At 49.4% G+C, this 14853-nt stretch overlaps 1 protein-coding gene across 1 annotated transcript; it reads right to left on the bottom strand.

Moving 5' to 3' along the window:
- Positions 1–3206: 3206 nt before the first annotated feature.
- HMX3 (H6 family homeobox 3) lies at positions 3207–4548 on the bottom strand. The gene is made up of 2 exons (XM_056495283.1): positions 4148–4548; positions 3207–3910 (listed from the first exon to the last, which is right to left on the bottom strand). The coding sequence occupies exons 1-2, from the start codon at positions 4461–4463 to the stop codon at positions 3303–3305; spliced, it is 924 nt and encodes a 307-aa protein (XP_056351258.1). The 5' UTR covers positions 4464–4548; the 3' UTR covers positions 3207–3302.
- Positions 4549–14853: the final 10305 nt, after the last annotated feature.

The following is a 14853-nucleotide window of genomic DNA, read 5'->3' as shown; positions in this document are numbered from 1 at the left end:
TTGCCGAGCGGGGTTGCAGCAGTAAACACGAGTGGTCGCGGAGTTGCCAACAGCCGAGAGGATCGAAACAACTTTCTTTGAATCGCACACACTTCCCCGATAGACAGTTTTTGTTTCTGTAATGATGATTTTCTTTCCACCACTCAAAGTGATTGCTTTCACTCCATCCCAGAGTGATGCGGGATTTCCAGAAACTTTAAGCAGGGCCAAAATGCAGAAGGAGGGGGTGGGGGGTCGCTCGGCAGCCTGTCCCGCTCATGTCCCGCTCCAGGCCGGCTCTCCCCGCCCGGGAGCGGCCGCAGGGCAGCGGGAGCGCCGGGGCTGGCGGAGCCCTCGCTCGGTGGCATCTCCCCCGAAGGGAGAAACGGGACCCTTCGCTTAGCGTTTCGCTGGATCCTTGAGGGATAGGATGGAGTTTGAGGACATCTCTTGAAAGTTTGAGAAAAGCCTGAGCGCCAGGCTGGGCTGGCTGCGGATGCGGGCAGAAAGGAGCATCCCGCTCGGAGCGATGCATCCCGGCCGGGCTGTGGGCAAACTCCGGCTGCGGGAGAGGGGCGGCTCAGGGGCCAGCGAGCTTGGCTCACAGGCCCTCAGCCCACGGCCCAACTTCGCCGCCAGCTTCCACAGCATCTGCCTGCAGCCGACCCCGCGGTGTGCAAGGGCAGCGGGAGCAGAAAAGCCGATATCACCTTGGATTGCTTGGAGGTTTTTATTATTTTTTTTTTCTCTCCTTAATTAAAAGAAAAAAAAATCCTGCCGGCCCCACCACCCCACCAAGACCATGGTTCCCCTGGGAAATGCCCCTGACAGTCCCGGGACGGGCTCGCAGAGCCGGTGTCCGCTCTCCGCGCCCGCGCTGCGGGGCCTGAGCCGCGCTGGTGTCCATCGGCTCCTTCCTCTGCTGGGGAAGGGCCAGGAGGGTCCAGAATCGTTTTCTGAGCACTGACCAGAAATAAATGAGCTTTCTTTCCTTGCCGTTTGATAACATCGTGCTGCCGCGCTGTAAAATGGAAAGACGTATTTACTATGACAACAATATTTTTAATGGGCTGCAAGCGACTTGTCCCAAAGTTGGTACTGCAAACAGCAAAGGCATCGCTCTGTTTGTAGGCGACACAGCCAGCACCGCGTTTTGACCCCGAAACTCTGTTTATTTTTCATTTACGACCCATTGCCAGGGTTTTTATCCCAAACGAAAAGAAAACGCGGGATTATCTTTTCGCAACGCTGAGTTTTATTTTGATTTCTTTGGCCCCAAACCCTGCCCTCGGCGCTATCAACACGTCGATTCGGGCCAATCTGCGGGAAGCGGAGAGCGATCCTATCTCCGAATAACCCTGCCGGGGGTTTTAACACGCGTGAGGGCTCCGGCCGTGGGCAGAGGGGTTGGACACCCTGCGGCAGCCCCCGGGGGAGGGGGGCGAAGGGAAGGCAGGGGCAGCACCGGGGGGGCGCAGGGGAAAGGCGGCCCGGAGTTCAGGGGAAGCCCTCGGGGAGGGGAGGCGGCGCTCCCGTGGGAAGGAAGGGAGGGACCCCCCTCTGCCCCCACGCAGTCCCGGGGGCTCCCCGGGATGCTGCGACCCCTCGCTCGGGGTAACCCGGGCACCGTGACCCCTCTGCGCCGGAGCTGCCAAAATCCAAAATCCCCCCGCTGCCCATCCCTGCCCGGATGGGAGCCTCCGGATCCCCGCTCCAAGGAGACCCGGCGCTCATAGACAGCCCTTGGGTTATTTGTTTTGTTGTTACTATTTTTTTTTAAACTGTCTTGTTTTGTTGTTGTTTATTTATATTTTTTTCGCCCGAAACCACACTTTAAAAATGATAAGGAACGGGTTTTATTGATTTTTTTTTTCCACCACAACAATAAGTTTATAACAATATAGGCTGTTTTAAAAATAGGACCGATCCCTAACAGAAAACGAAAGGGCAGAGGGTACAACCGAAAGGGGAAAACAAATTTTAAAAATCAAATAAAGAAAAGAAACCAACCAACCCAAACCCTTGGGAAGACAGCAAACAATTGTCAGACAACAGGTGAGCAGACACTAAGACAGAGAGAGACTAGAGGTGTCCACTCCTCACTTGATTTCTGCCTATTAAAATCCACATACTCAATGGACTTTAGAAGAAAACTGTACATCATATCAAATAAATTAAAATTACCCTAAAGTTGATTGTCCTTCACTTAAAGCGCCCAGCTCACCGAATCTCCCTTTATTAGCATTATTTATTCTCATAAGCCGGGCTGATGCTAATTCCCATGCCCTGCTCCTCTCTTCTCACTTTCCTTCGCTTTTATTTCTTTTTTATTTTATTTTGCACAACATGAAGAAACGCAATTTTACAACGCTAAAAACCCTTTCCTCACCATTCAAATAAAAGCAGTGCTTTAAGAATCATCGTACAATATTGCACAGTTCAAAAGTACAATAATATTAATAATAATAATAATTAGTATTACAAAAGAAAGCAAAAGAGTACAGATTTTTTTACCCCCCCAGATACCGAAATAACTTTACAAGGAAAAAAAAAACCCGAAACAACCCGACAACTAGGAAAACAAGAATTATAAACAGGAATTAAAAATGTCTAAGTAAACGATAATAAATAAGGGTCACTCAAAGCGTGCGAGTGTATTTAACCGTTCACTTTGAGGCTGTCTTTCTTGCTCGGGAAAGTCTCATGACAGAAAACGAAAGGTACAAAACGTGGGCAAGCAAAGAGGCAAAGGTCTGCTTAAATGAAAAGACGTGCTCGATGAAGTTTGAGTCGCGACAGGACCAGGAGCCTGAACAATTATTTGGAGGCAGAAGGAGAGGTCCGAAAGGAACAGAAATTCAGCTTCCCATTAGCGTTTGGCAAATCTCGAGGAGTGGCCTGGGACCATTCTTTTTTTTTTTTTTTTTTTTTTTTTTCTTATTACTATCTTTTTTTTTCATATTTTTTTCTCTCTTTTTTTTTTTTTTTTTTTTTTTTAATTTTTAAAGTGTTTTTTACAAAAATAAAACTAAAGCCACAGAGAGACCATCGCGGTTTTCATCCACGTTTACAAAAGGTGTGACAGCTCCAGGATTCCCTACAAGTCCCCGCTTTCATTTTCCTCATTTTCGCTTCCCTCCCCTCACATTTTTCTTGCTATTTATTTTTTTCCCCCCTAAATTTCCGCCACTTTCCTCCTACCACCACCCGCCCAGGGGTCCCCCCATTCCCGCACTCGTGTCCCCGCAGTCCCCCCGCACGAGGGGCTGCAGTACTTACGAGCGGGCGGGTGCCTTGCGCGCCTCTCCGCGCCCCTCCCGGGCTCAGACGGGCCGCAGCAGCGGCACGGAGGTGACCACGGGGTGGGAATAGTAGACGGGATGAGGGAAGGTGAGCAGGGGCTGCGTGCCGGGGGCTCCGCCGCCCCCCGCGCCCCCCTCCGCGCCCGAGTTCTCGTGGTAGAGGATGGGGACGCGGACGATGCGCTGCGCGGCCGCGTGGCTCAGGTTGGCCGCCTCCAGCTCGGCCGCCAGCTGCCGCTTCCACTTGTTGCGGCGGTTCTGGAACCAAATCTTCACCTGGGTCTCTGTCAGGTGCAGCGAGGCGGCCAGGCCGGCGCGCTCCGAGCTGCTCAGGTAGCGCTTCATGTCGAAGGTGGACTCCAGCTGGAAGACCTGCGAGCGGCTGAACACCGTGCGCGTCTTCTTCTTGCGGCACGGCTTCTTCTCCGGGCTCTCCTCGCGCTTCTTCCAGTCCTCCGCGCCTCCCTCCTTCTTCGCCTCCTCCGAGTCGCTCTCCTCCAGCACGATCTCGTCGGGGCTCTTGGAGTCCAGCTCCTTCTGCTCCCCCTCCGCCTTCAGCAGCGGCTCCGGGGAGTCCCGGTCGGTGCCCGAGGCGGGGGACGAGTCCCTCAGCAGGGATTTCTCTGCGGCTGGATGGGAAGGACGAAGCGGGGCATGAAGGGGGGAGATGAGGGACACAAAGAGACACCTTCGCCACCCAGGCCCCGCGTCCCGTCGGCGGGAACGGGACGAGCCGGCCGCATCCCCTCGCCGCCCCCAGCGCCGGCTTCACCCCCCGCCCCGCCGCCCCCGGCCCCCAAGGCCGCCGCCCCGCCCGGGAGGGACGGAGGGAAGGAAGGAGCGGTGCAAGTTTTGGGGAGCGGTACCTTCCGTGCGGGGCAGGTGCGCTCCGGCCGGCGTCAGGGCGTAGGGGTACCACCAGGTCTGGGCGCGCTCCAGGCAGTGCGCGCTCAGGGCGAAGCGCGGCGCCGGGATCTCGAAGCGGGGGAAGGCGAGGTCGCCCACCTGCGAGAGGGCGAAGCCGGCGCCGTCCACCGCCGCCTTGCCCGAGGGGGCGAACAGCGCCCGCGGCTGCTTGGGGGGCGCCTTGGGGGGGCCGCCGTTGAGCAGGTTCTTGATGTAGAAGGACTCCTTGGGGGGCGGCGGAGGGGCGCTGGGCGGCTCCTGCCCGGTCTCCGGCATCCTCCGCTGCCCGGCCGGCTCCTGGCCGCCGCTGGCCCCGGTGGCGGCTCCCGGCGGCGCGGGGGACAGCAGCGGCGGGGCGGCGTGGGAGCGCGGCGGCGGGGCCGGCCGGGGGCCCCTCGCATGGGGGGGCGGCAGGGCGGGGGGCCGGGGGGACCCGCGCAGCCCGCGGCACCGGGGGGCTGCTGCGGGCAGGCGGAGAGCCGGGGTCGTCGCTGCCGCCGCCGCCGCCGCCTCCCGCCGCCGCTGCTGCTGCGTCAACCTGACGCCGGATGCTAATGATGAAATCAAAATGTCATCCCCGTTCCGCGCGGGGAGCACGCGGCGATTGGGCACGCACAAAGGCGAATGGGATCGGGCGGGAGGAGAGCGCTCCGCGCAGCCCCTGCCCGCAGCCGCCGCGGCCCCGGCCCCCCCGCCCCGCCGCGCCGCGGTGCCCGCAGGCGGCGACCGCCCGCCCGTTCCTGGCGATTACAGAGTCCAATTAGGCGGCGAGCGGGGCCGGGCCGGCGGCACAAAGGGAGCGGCGCGGCGGGAGCGGCGGCAGGCGAATGGCACGGGCCGCGCCGCTCCTGCCTCAAAACCGCCCCCGCCCCGCCGCGCCGCCCCCCGCGCCCCCGCCCCGCGCCGCCGCCAACAAAAGCCGCCGGCGGCCGAGGGGGGAGCGGGCCGGACCGGGCCCCGCCGGGACACCGGGCACCGGGACACCCACACCGCGCTCCGCTCCACCGTGGGGCAGAAACGACTTCGCGGACGGCGGCGGGGCGGGGGCTGCGGGAGGGCTCGGGCCGTGCCCCGACGGTGCCCTCCGCACCTCGGGCGGCTCTGCCGCGTCCTCGCTTCCCGGCGAGGGTCACGTCGAGCCCGCGGCGGAGGGGCGACAACGGGCACGGCCCAGGCCCGCCGCTCTTGGGATCAGGGCACAATTCTGCACGGATTCGTTCCTGCCCTGCTCCCGGAGCTCGGGCACGGAGCGCTCCCGGGATCCGTCCCTGCCGCTCTGGGAATCTGAGCGTGGTGCTTCTAGGATCCATCCCCGCCGCTCTGCGCGTTCGGGGATGGGGTGATCCCAGGATCCGTCCCTGCCTCCTTCCAGGGTTCCATCCCTGCGCCGTTCTCAAATTTATCCCCGCTGTTCCCGGTTCCATCCCTGCCCAGTTCCCAAATTTATCCTCGCTGTTCCGGGATCCATCCCTGCCCCATTCCCGATTCCATTCCCGCTGTTCCCGGAATCAGTCCCTGCCCCATTCCCGTGTTCCCTCCGTGCCCCTTTCTGGTGTTCCCCCCGTACTCCGTTCCCGGTTCCATCCCTGACCCGTTCCCGGTTCCGCTCCCGGGGTCCGGGCGCAGGGCGCCCCCTGGCGGGCCCGGAGCGTTCCCCGCGCATCCCGGGACATCCCCGCTCATCCCGGGACATCGGGAAGCGGCAGCTCCCTGGCGCCCCGGGAGCCGCGCCGTGAGCCCCGGTAACACCGCGTACTGCCCGCCGGTACCCGCTCCAGGGGCGGCGGGGCCGAGGGAAGGTGTGAGAAGGAAGAAAGTAAGCAAGCAGCCAGCCAGCCGCTCGCTCACTCAGTTCTGACATCCTTCTAAACGTCTGGAATACCTTTGAGCATGCACTGCAAAAATCTGCCCTGGCACACGCAGAGCTCTGGACTCGGACGTGCTCACATGTGCATAGGGGACAGCAATCTCTGCTTCTAAACATTTTAATGCCTTGGTCAAATCTGCCTGATTTTTCTTGCTATTTCGTTTTAAAGACGCCCACTTGGCAATTTGAAGCATGACATTTTTTGTCTGTATCAAACTGCCCAAGAGTTTTTATTCCTCCTGAGCACTCGGGGTTATAAACAGAGGGGAAGTTTCTACAGAGCCAGTCACAAAACATTTTTGGCTGCAACAGACGTGGTATTTCTTATACCTTCCACACATCTTGGGGATAGGGTCTCGGCAATTAATAGTTTGCAGAAATATTCTGTTATTAATAATTGTTTCTTGTTCCTGCTCTCGTTAACAACTTAAAGCACCAGGCAAAGTAAAGGTCATCGGACTTTTTTCAAAGAAAGGCTGTTCCTCTGGAATTATCCCTCAACTCCCTGGTAAAATGTGCAGAGGAAAAAAAACTCAGACAGATAGAGAATAGTTTTTATTCAGAAAACAGCCAATAGCCACCTAACTCTGCTCCTGCCTGAGACCTAGACTAAAGGTCTGTGCTAAATGTTTGCAGCTCTTACACGAAAAGCCAAGGGTGAAAAGTTCTCATAGGAGACCCCAGTGCATTTCTACATCCCAGTGAAGATTTTATTTAGATATGAGTCGCCGAAATAATTCTGTACTGAAACTCCCACCCTTGTCCTTCCATCTTTCAGTGCTTTGGTAATTATCAGGTCCTAATCCCTCTGGAGTCCCTCAGGGCAAACAACTCACGGTAGAAAGCCAAGCAAGGACAACAAATCAAACCAGCCTCTGGAAACGTAAAAGAAATTCTCACTTTGCAATTCTTTACTACAAAACAAACAAACAAACAAACAAAACCATGCTGTGTTTTAAAGGAGCAGTTCTCTCTCTCCATTATTTAAGGTCCATAGATTTCTCGCTTATTTATGTATTTTATTTATTACCCCTCCCCAGCAATATCTGGATGTTAAAGACTGGTATTGACCATTCTCCCCTTGCCCACTGGTGATGGAGCTGAGTGGATTTTGCTGCAGTCTTTATTTCTGTTCCTAGACTTTCACTCGTACCATTCCATTGTAAACAGATAATTATTATTTCATTAGCGTTGCAATTCAGAATTAATTGGCTAATTTACACATGGATCAATTGTATAAATGTGATGTTTGTGATAGGCGCTTGATATGATTTAAAGTAATTGTTTATTTTCAGGTTTTGGCTGTATTGTATTGCAAAGTGATTTATCTCCTTATTTATCCTGTCTCAGCACTGCCTCTTCTTTTTTCATTATTTTTCTAAAGAGCTACACTCTTGCTAGGCTGGAGCGTGAACCTGTGTGATGTGATTCTGTGCTGCCCCACTGCTGAGCTCCAAAAAGCCCTGGCTTGCAGCCTGCTGACGAGGATGTGCAGAGCACAGCAGCCCTGTTCCCTGGCAGGAATTACCCACTGCAGCCTGTATTTCACCCAGATTCCTGCCCCATCTTTATCTGCCACCCCTGAGCATCCCCACAGGTGACAAACTTCGGGTCAGCTTTCTCTTTCCATCCTGAGGAAAGGGCAATGCTGAGTTTCCTTGTTCCTTTATTTGTCCAAGCTCTCCTGGAGAAGTTTGCAGCATCTGGACTTCCAGGTATTTTAGGGAAGCAGAATTCCACCCAGGCACTGCTTGATTCCGTGGCTGACATTAAATGTACTCCCACAGGAAAATGCACTCCTTGCATCAGAGTTTGGATGTCCAGAGGGAGAAGGAAGAAGGGATGAGAAGACATTTAACAGCTTGCCCCACACAGAAACATTCCTTTCCCAGGCAATCAAAATGAATCCTTTCCATCATCAGATTTTAGAGCTCCTGTCGTGCTGTCCAGGCATGTAAACACAATTTTGTGAATGCCAAAGATTAACTGCTGCTCTCAATGTCTCTTCCCTTCCTATTGCAAATCCTTTCATATTATCAGGGCCTTTTAAAAATCTGAGTTCTTCAGAAAAATGGCATTTCTCTGTCAGTCTTTCAAGTGCTCCTTCTGAAACAAATGGCTGGAAACAAACAGGTTACCCAGAAAAGGGATGCTACTTTCTCATCAAAAGGAATGTCTCTTGTGGGATGTATTTGATAAGGATATTTTATTCAAGACTGGAAAAACTACAAGGGAGTTATGCTTGGAAGCCTGTCTCAGGTTTCCCCAGGCTGAGTGGATCAGGGTGTATGAGATGAGTGTGGGTTGAGAGGTATTTTGGAACAGTTAAAGTTGTTCCCTTATTATGCCTTACAATGGCATTTTTGTACCTTTAAATGGAAGGCTTTGTTAGTCTCTGTTTTCCAGTGGTTTCCTGGCAAGCTGAGAGTCTTCCCTGACAAATATTAGAATCTCCTAGTGCTTCAAAAAAGCGAGTTGTTCAATTTATGAGACTTTTATTTCTGAGGCTCATCACAGCCCTGTGTCTGACTCACAGAGATAGCATTTTTATCAGAAAAGGGGAAAAATTTCTTGGCTGTGATGTTTTTGTGAAGCAAGTGCTGCTGCAAATTCTGTGTAATTTGGAGTAAACCCACAGGGACAGAACTGATGAGGTGATCTAAGCACTGCCTTTGCCTCACAGAGCACTACACTCGTATTCTATAGAATGTGATAAGATGCTCTGATGTCATCACAATCTCATGCAGCATATCCTTTGCTTTTGTCATTTTGTCTTGCCCACCAGCCTGATTTCTAGAAGGTTTCATCACCCTGGGATTAGTCATGTGTGCACAGTTTATCACTTCCACAAGTGAACTCACCGAATGGAGGTCAGCTGAATACACTGGAGGAAATTCTTTGTGAGAAGTATCACTGGAGGATTTGAAGGCAGAGCATGTGCTGTTCTTTAACATCTTATCCAAACATAAATTTCAGCTCATCTTTCAAAAAATGTCAGGACAGAGACACCCAAAGAAAAGTGAATAGATGGTGGGTTTGCAGCTTTATATCTGAAGACCAGTGCTTTTATAGCTGCTTGTAAACTCTGAAGTATCATGTAAAAATTAAAAACACCCAAAAAACAAAGCAAGGACTATGTAAACATCAGGATTGGTGAAATTCTAAGTAAGCAGATGTGGCTATAAATAGGTCATTTATTAAATCCACAAAAAAAAAAAAAAAAAAAATTCTGTCACCACACCTGAAAGGTGCTGAGTATTTCCAGCTCCTACTGAAACAGAAAATTGCTGCAGAGCTCTGTGGTGACTGTGGCTAGAAAAGAGCTGTTCTGACCCACACTCAGCCTTCAGCTCTTGGATCCAAACTGTCCATTTGCAGAGAGCCAACAGAGAGCAGAGCAGATCCAATGTTTGTGTGCAGGGCAGCTGGATAATGTGCAGTTTTAGGAGTTCTTAAATAATCATTGATTTCAAAGGTGTTACAGCCCATTGACTCAAAAATCAGCTGCTTATAAAACCTCTCATGCTAATATCACAGATCCTTGGCAATTGTAGGAGAGTTATGCTGGATGTACCTACTGAACATGAGCTGTGTTTTGAATTTCATGGAAGATCCTCAGACCACCCTAATTTCCCTAATAACATTTGCTGTAGCTGGCACAGCAGCCTGAACCAGCTTGTTCTGAGTCAGCAGATCCCCGAAATAACTCGTCGTTTTGCAAAACAAATGAGTGATGGGATCATTTTGTGCTTCCACAAGAGCTTCTTTGTCAAAACCTCCGTGTGCTTTGCACTTATTAATGACTCTGCCCCCCTGCCAGTCCCCAGGGAAGGCTGCTCCTCAGGGAAGCTCAGAGTTTCAGGAGTCCCAGGGAGCTGAAGTGATGCACACACCACAGGAGGCTCCTTCTCCCTGGTTTGGCTGGGGAGTCTCCAAGGTTTGCTGTCTTCAGATATTCGAAGAGTTTAAGTTCTCACCTTGCTGCCATGGTGCACAGACTCTTCTACCTGTTCTACAAAACAGAACAGAGGAAAGAACAGTTTTGGCTTCTTTCTACACAGCCTTCCTGTAAATTCCAAGGAAAACTTTATCCTAGACAACGAAGTTGCTTGTTTCTAAAGACATTAATATAAATGCACAATTTCACATTATAAAAACAAAGTATCAGAGGCCAAGAAATGACTGCACAAATTTCAAATCATCCTACTTCGAGCCACAGCTTTACATTAAAGTTTTTCTTTGTTTGTTGTTGGTTTTGAGGTTTTGGGTTTTTTTACATTATTACTTTTTTATATATATATTCTACCATTGAAAAGATGGAAATCTATTAGAAAAACAAGCATCATACAGAAAATATTTTAAATTCTTTTTAGTTAAACATTAGCAATCTACATCAGAAATACACCAGTAATAAACCTGATGGAAGAAATACTGGTGAAGAGCAGCAGGATTGAATGCAGGTTGTGCAAAACTTTTGACACTCAGCTTCATCACCATCACAGCCATCATAGTTACACTTTCTTTGGACAACAGAATTCCTTTTGGAATTAAGACACAGAGATTCAACCAGTTCAGAGTGGTGGCTTGAAATTCCTTCCTCATAGGAAGACATGAAAAGCAACCATGAAGCACTGACAATACATAGCCAAGGGTGACTTTTTCACATTATTTTACATTAGCAGATTTTCGGCTTGTCATTAACAATCTGTAAGTAATATCAGGAAAATTTTAATGATTAAAAGGGACTGCATGCAGTTAAACACCTTGTTCAGGTGGCAGATAGGGCAAATATTAATAAAATATTATGTGTGACAGAAGGTGAAAGACTTCCAGCTGGGTATATGCATGAAATGCAACATGTTTAAATATTGTTTGGTTTCTACAGAGAAATAGAATTGTCAAAATAACAATTTTAACATAGAAATAAACACTAGCTGTTTCTCCTCAGCAGCCTGATATGTATCCTTGCCATGTGTTGTCATTCCCAGGGTGTGACATCTAAGTTATTTGTGCAATGAAAAAAACTCTCACCACATAACAAAATCCACCCAGATCACGTGTTACCTTAAATATTCCAGTCAGGAAAATCCTGTACAGTACACATCACACTGCATGAGAGGTTTGTCATGTATTGCTGTGCTTGAGAGCTGCAGTGGAGTGAGGAATAGAGGAAAAGTGAAAAGACTCTAGGGCCAATGTGTGAACAACACCTCTGCTGTTTGTCTGTTTGTTTGTTTGTTTGTTTTTTGGCAGCCAGGGCTGCTTGGAGGGAGATGAGGTGCTGTCTCTCCAGAGAAATCAAATCCTGATGTGATTCTGTTCCAGCCACGATGCTGGCAAAGCACTGAAACTGATCAAACAGTGCAGAGCACTGATCAGGATTTCCAGATGCCCTTGAAAATGCCCTTCACAATCAGGCTCTGAAATGATAATATATTGATCAAGATGCGTGGCAGCAGGATGACACACACAGGGTTATTGATAAGCAGTGCTGATATTTTCAGGTGACAAACAAGGCTGGGGGAGGTGCTAAAACAGGAATGCAAAGCTGCCCACGAGAATCTTCAGCTGGGAAACTTGGGCTCTGTGGGATATTGCCCACCAAAATGTTTCTGCTTTTTGTCTGTGTGTGGAATCCCAGAAACCTGTTTTTGGGGGGGGCTTTCTGTGCTTTCTGGCACTGAGAACACTGCTTGTAACCTGAGGCCTTGGAGAAGGCTTCCAAATTTGAGTGATGGAGTTAAAGTCACGGGTGTGTAATTAAATAGAATTGTCTGCTTTCACATGGTGAAGGGTTTTAAATTTGAGGTTTTTATAATATAATAATAGGTATAGGACAAGATGGAGGATTTTGGGCAGTGTCTCTTTCAGTGTTCATCTTCCTTCTTCATGGTTTTAGGTAGTAGTTTCTGGTTGGACAGTTAGTGTTGCACTGAGGGTCATGGAAAGTTAGTTATTGGGTTAAAAGTATAAATAATATAGGTGTTATTTCTCTATTGGGCTGTTTGGCTGTAAGAGACCTTGTAGCAGCTGGATCTGTCTCCATTTTGCTCACTTTTAGCTGGTAGCTAGAAGTGCTGCAGAGCTCTCTGTACTTTAGACAAGATTTAATAAACAACCAAGGCAAACATGAGAAAATCCGTTTCCTTCCTGTATTTTTAAATCCTGGCTCTGAGTGAATGCAGAAGAGACTCCAGGCAAACCATTAAGTGGTGCAAAACACCCCCAGCGTTACCTCTGGGAGCAGATTTCCATCCGAATCTGTGGAGATCAACTCTTGCTATTATTATACTAATGTTAATAAATACAAATCCAGCAGTGGATGGATGGATGGATGGGTGGATGGATGGATGGATGGATGGATAATGGATGGAGGGATGGATGGATGGATGGATGGATGGATGGATGGATGGATGGATGGATGGATGGATGGATGGAGGGATGGATGGATGGATGATGGATGGATGGATGATGGATGGATAGATGGATGGATGGAGGGATGGATGGATGGATGGATGGATGGATGGATCCATGGATGGATCCATGGATGGATGGATGGATGATGGATGGATGGATGGATCCATGGATGGATGGATGGATCCATGGATGGATGGATGGATCCATGGATGGATGGATGCGCTCCCGCTCCCGGAGGCGCGGCCGCCCTTCAGCACCACGGCCAGCGCCGGGAGCTCCTTCCCGCAGGTTTGGGAGCGCGGCTGGATCCCATCCCGGACATCCCGGGATAACCCTGCTCTGGGCAGGATGGAGGGCCAGAGCTCCTGTGTGCTCCTGGGGTTGTGCGAGAGAGAAAGAGGGGACCTAATGGTTGTATTCTAAAGCCAAAAAAAAAAAAAAAAAAAAAAAAAAAAAGAAAAGAAGAACTAGCTAAAAGCTCCAAACAACCAAAAATAATTAATTGTAATTAACCCTGAGATTGTAAGTTAAACCCAGGACTCTTTGTCTACTGTTATCCGAGCCTTGTTGGGCAAATTCAAGAGAATTACATCTCGGGTTATCTTAATATCAAAGAATTTCATAAGAAAATGTGGGAATTGTTTCCCTTTCCAACAGTGTTGATGCATTGCCCTGTTTATTCCCCAGCTGGTATTTTTTGTACTTCTCAGGGATATATCAAAGTTTATGCAGTATGTGTAACTCGGAGGAGATGGAAAAGGCATTGACAATATTAATTGTTTCATAAATAGAGTCAGATAGGATATGCTTTTTATACCCTTGGTTTAAACCCTGTTAGTGAAAAACCAATACCCTGCCATTTGTTTATACTTTTCTTGGCGTACAAGGCAGATATATTAGAGAGAATGAAGCCAATAAAAGGTTACAGGCAGCCTTTTCCACTCTCAACTTTTAGGTATGGCCTCTTTTTCAAAAGAAAACTGTCTTTTATTTTGGAACATTATAACCATTCCACCTGTCTGTAAAAATGTATGAAGAACCAGAAATTACAAAGGACCAAATAGAAAGGAACCTTTCTTTTTAGGTGAGCACTTCTTCACACGAGCAATTCCACAGGCTCCACCATGAGCAATTCCAAGCCTCCAAGGTACCTGCTGAGGCAGAGGGATGAAGGGCTCCACCAGCCAGCCCAGCAGTGTGGGGGTCTCTGAGGCAAAGATGCCTCAGAGAAAAAGGCTCTGCATGGAAAAAAACCCTTCTTTTCTTCATTGTTCTTATTTGGATCCAAGAAATTTATCACAGAACAAGTCCTGAGGGTGGAAAGAGAAACTGCAAACAATCCCTAAGGCAGCACAAGACTGAAAGTTTCAGACAAGGAAAACACTCTGCAAATTAATTGCTGGTAGTCTTGTAATTAATCCAAGTTTTTAATCCAAGTAATGGCAAAGGAGACTCCTGAAAAAAACCTTTGCACTGCAAGCTTTTTAATGATTGCAGTCCTTTTATTTCCTTTATTCAGCATTTTAGTCCCTGCAGGAAAGGACAAGGAGGTAGGTTAAGGTGGGTTTACCTGGTAGGGTGTGGTGGGTTTGCCTCTTTCATTTTAAATTTTTCAATCATGTTCTATGCAGTGTCATATGCAAAAGAAATATAACATCTTTAAACAAGTTTCAATGCTGTCGTGTTCTGCTATATTAATATTACAGTTTTGGAAGATATGTAGCATAACAACTAACTGAGGGCTGGAACATTGGAAATCAAGAGAGGAAAGAAGGAAGAAAATGCCATTCAATATTCCTGGAATTTCCATTAAAAATAATGAAAATGTGCTGTGCATGGTTTTTTTTCATAGCATGAAATGTCCCCACTGCAGCCTCGAGTCCCTTCTGCAGGATGCCAAGAGCAGCAGTCATCCTTAGGGACAGGCACTTCCTAGGTTTTCCCTTCATCTGTGCACAGGAATGTGAAACTTGATGTCCTGGTTTTCAGAGCAGCTCTGCATGGATCATCTCCTACAGCTTCAGGAGCTTTCTGTGCAGAATCAAAGGTCAAACCCTGTGGAAAACCATAAAATTCCTTACCAGGGGGAACACCAAGGCATGGTCCCTTCTCCATGTCAGCTGCAGAGGGGAGAAGGCTTTGCTCAGCAATCATTTTTATTCCAGACCTGTTTGTTGCTCAGACTACAATAAATCAGGAACTTCTGACTTCTTCAGCATCTCTCAGGCCAGAATGGTTTTAGAAACATGTTCCAGAAAAGTAGAAACTTGCTGAAAAACAGAGGAAGAAAAGCCAGAGCCAGAGGTACCTGTGGAGGCACAGAGTGTCAAAGCCAGGCAGAGATCAGATTTTTTATTCCCCTCCCAGGCAGACCCTCTGAAC

Source organism: Oenanthe melanoleuca, chromosome 6 (assembly GCF_029582105.1).
Source record: "Oenanthe melanoleuca isolate GR-GAL-2019-014 chromosome 6, OMel1.0, whole genome shotgun sequence".
In the NCBI taxonomy this organism is placed as follows: Eukaryota; Metazoa; Chordata; class Aves; order Passeriformes; family Muscicapidae; genus Oenanthe; species Oenanthe melanoleuca.
This window is presented reverse-complemented; position numbering and strand designations above follow the sequence as displayed.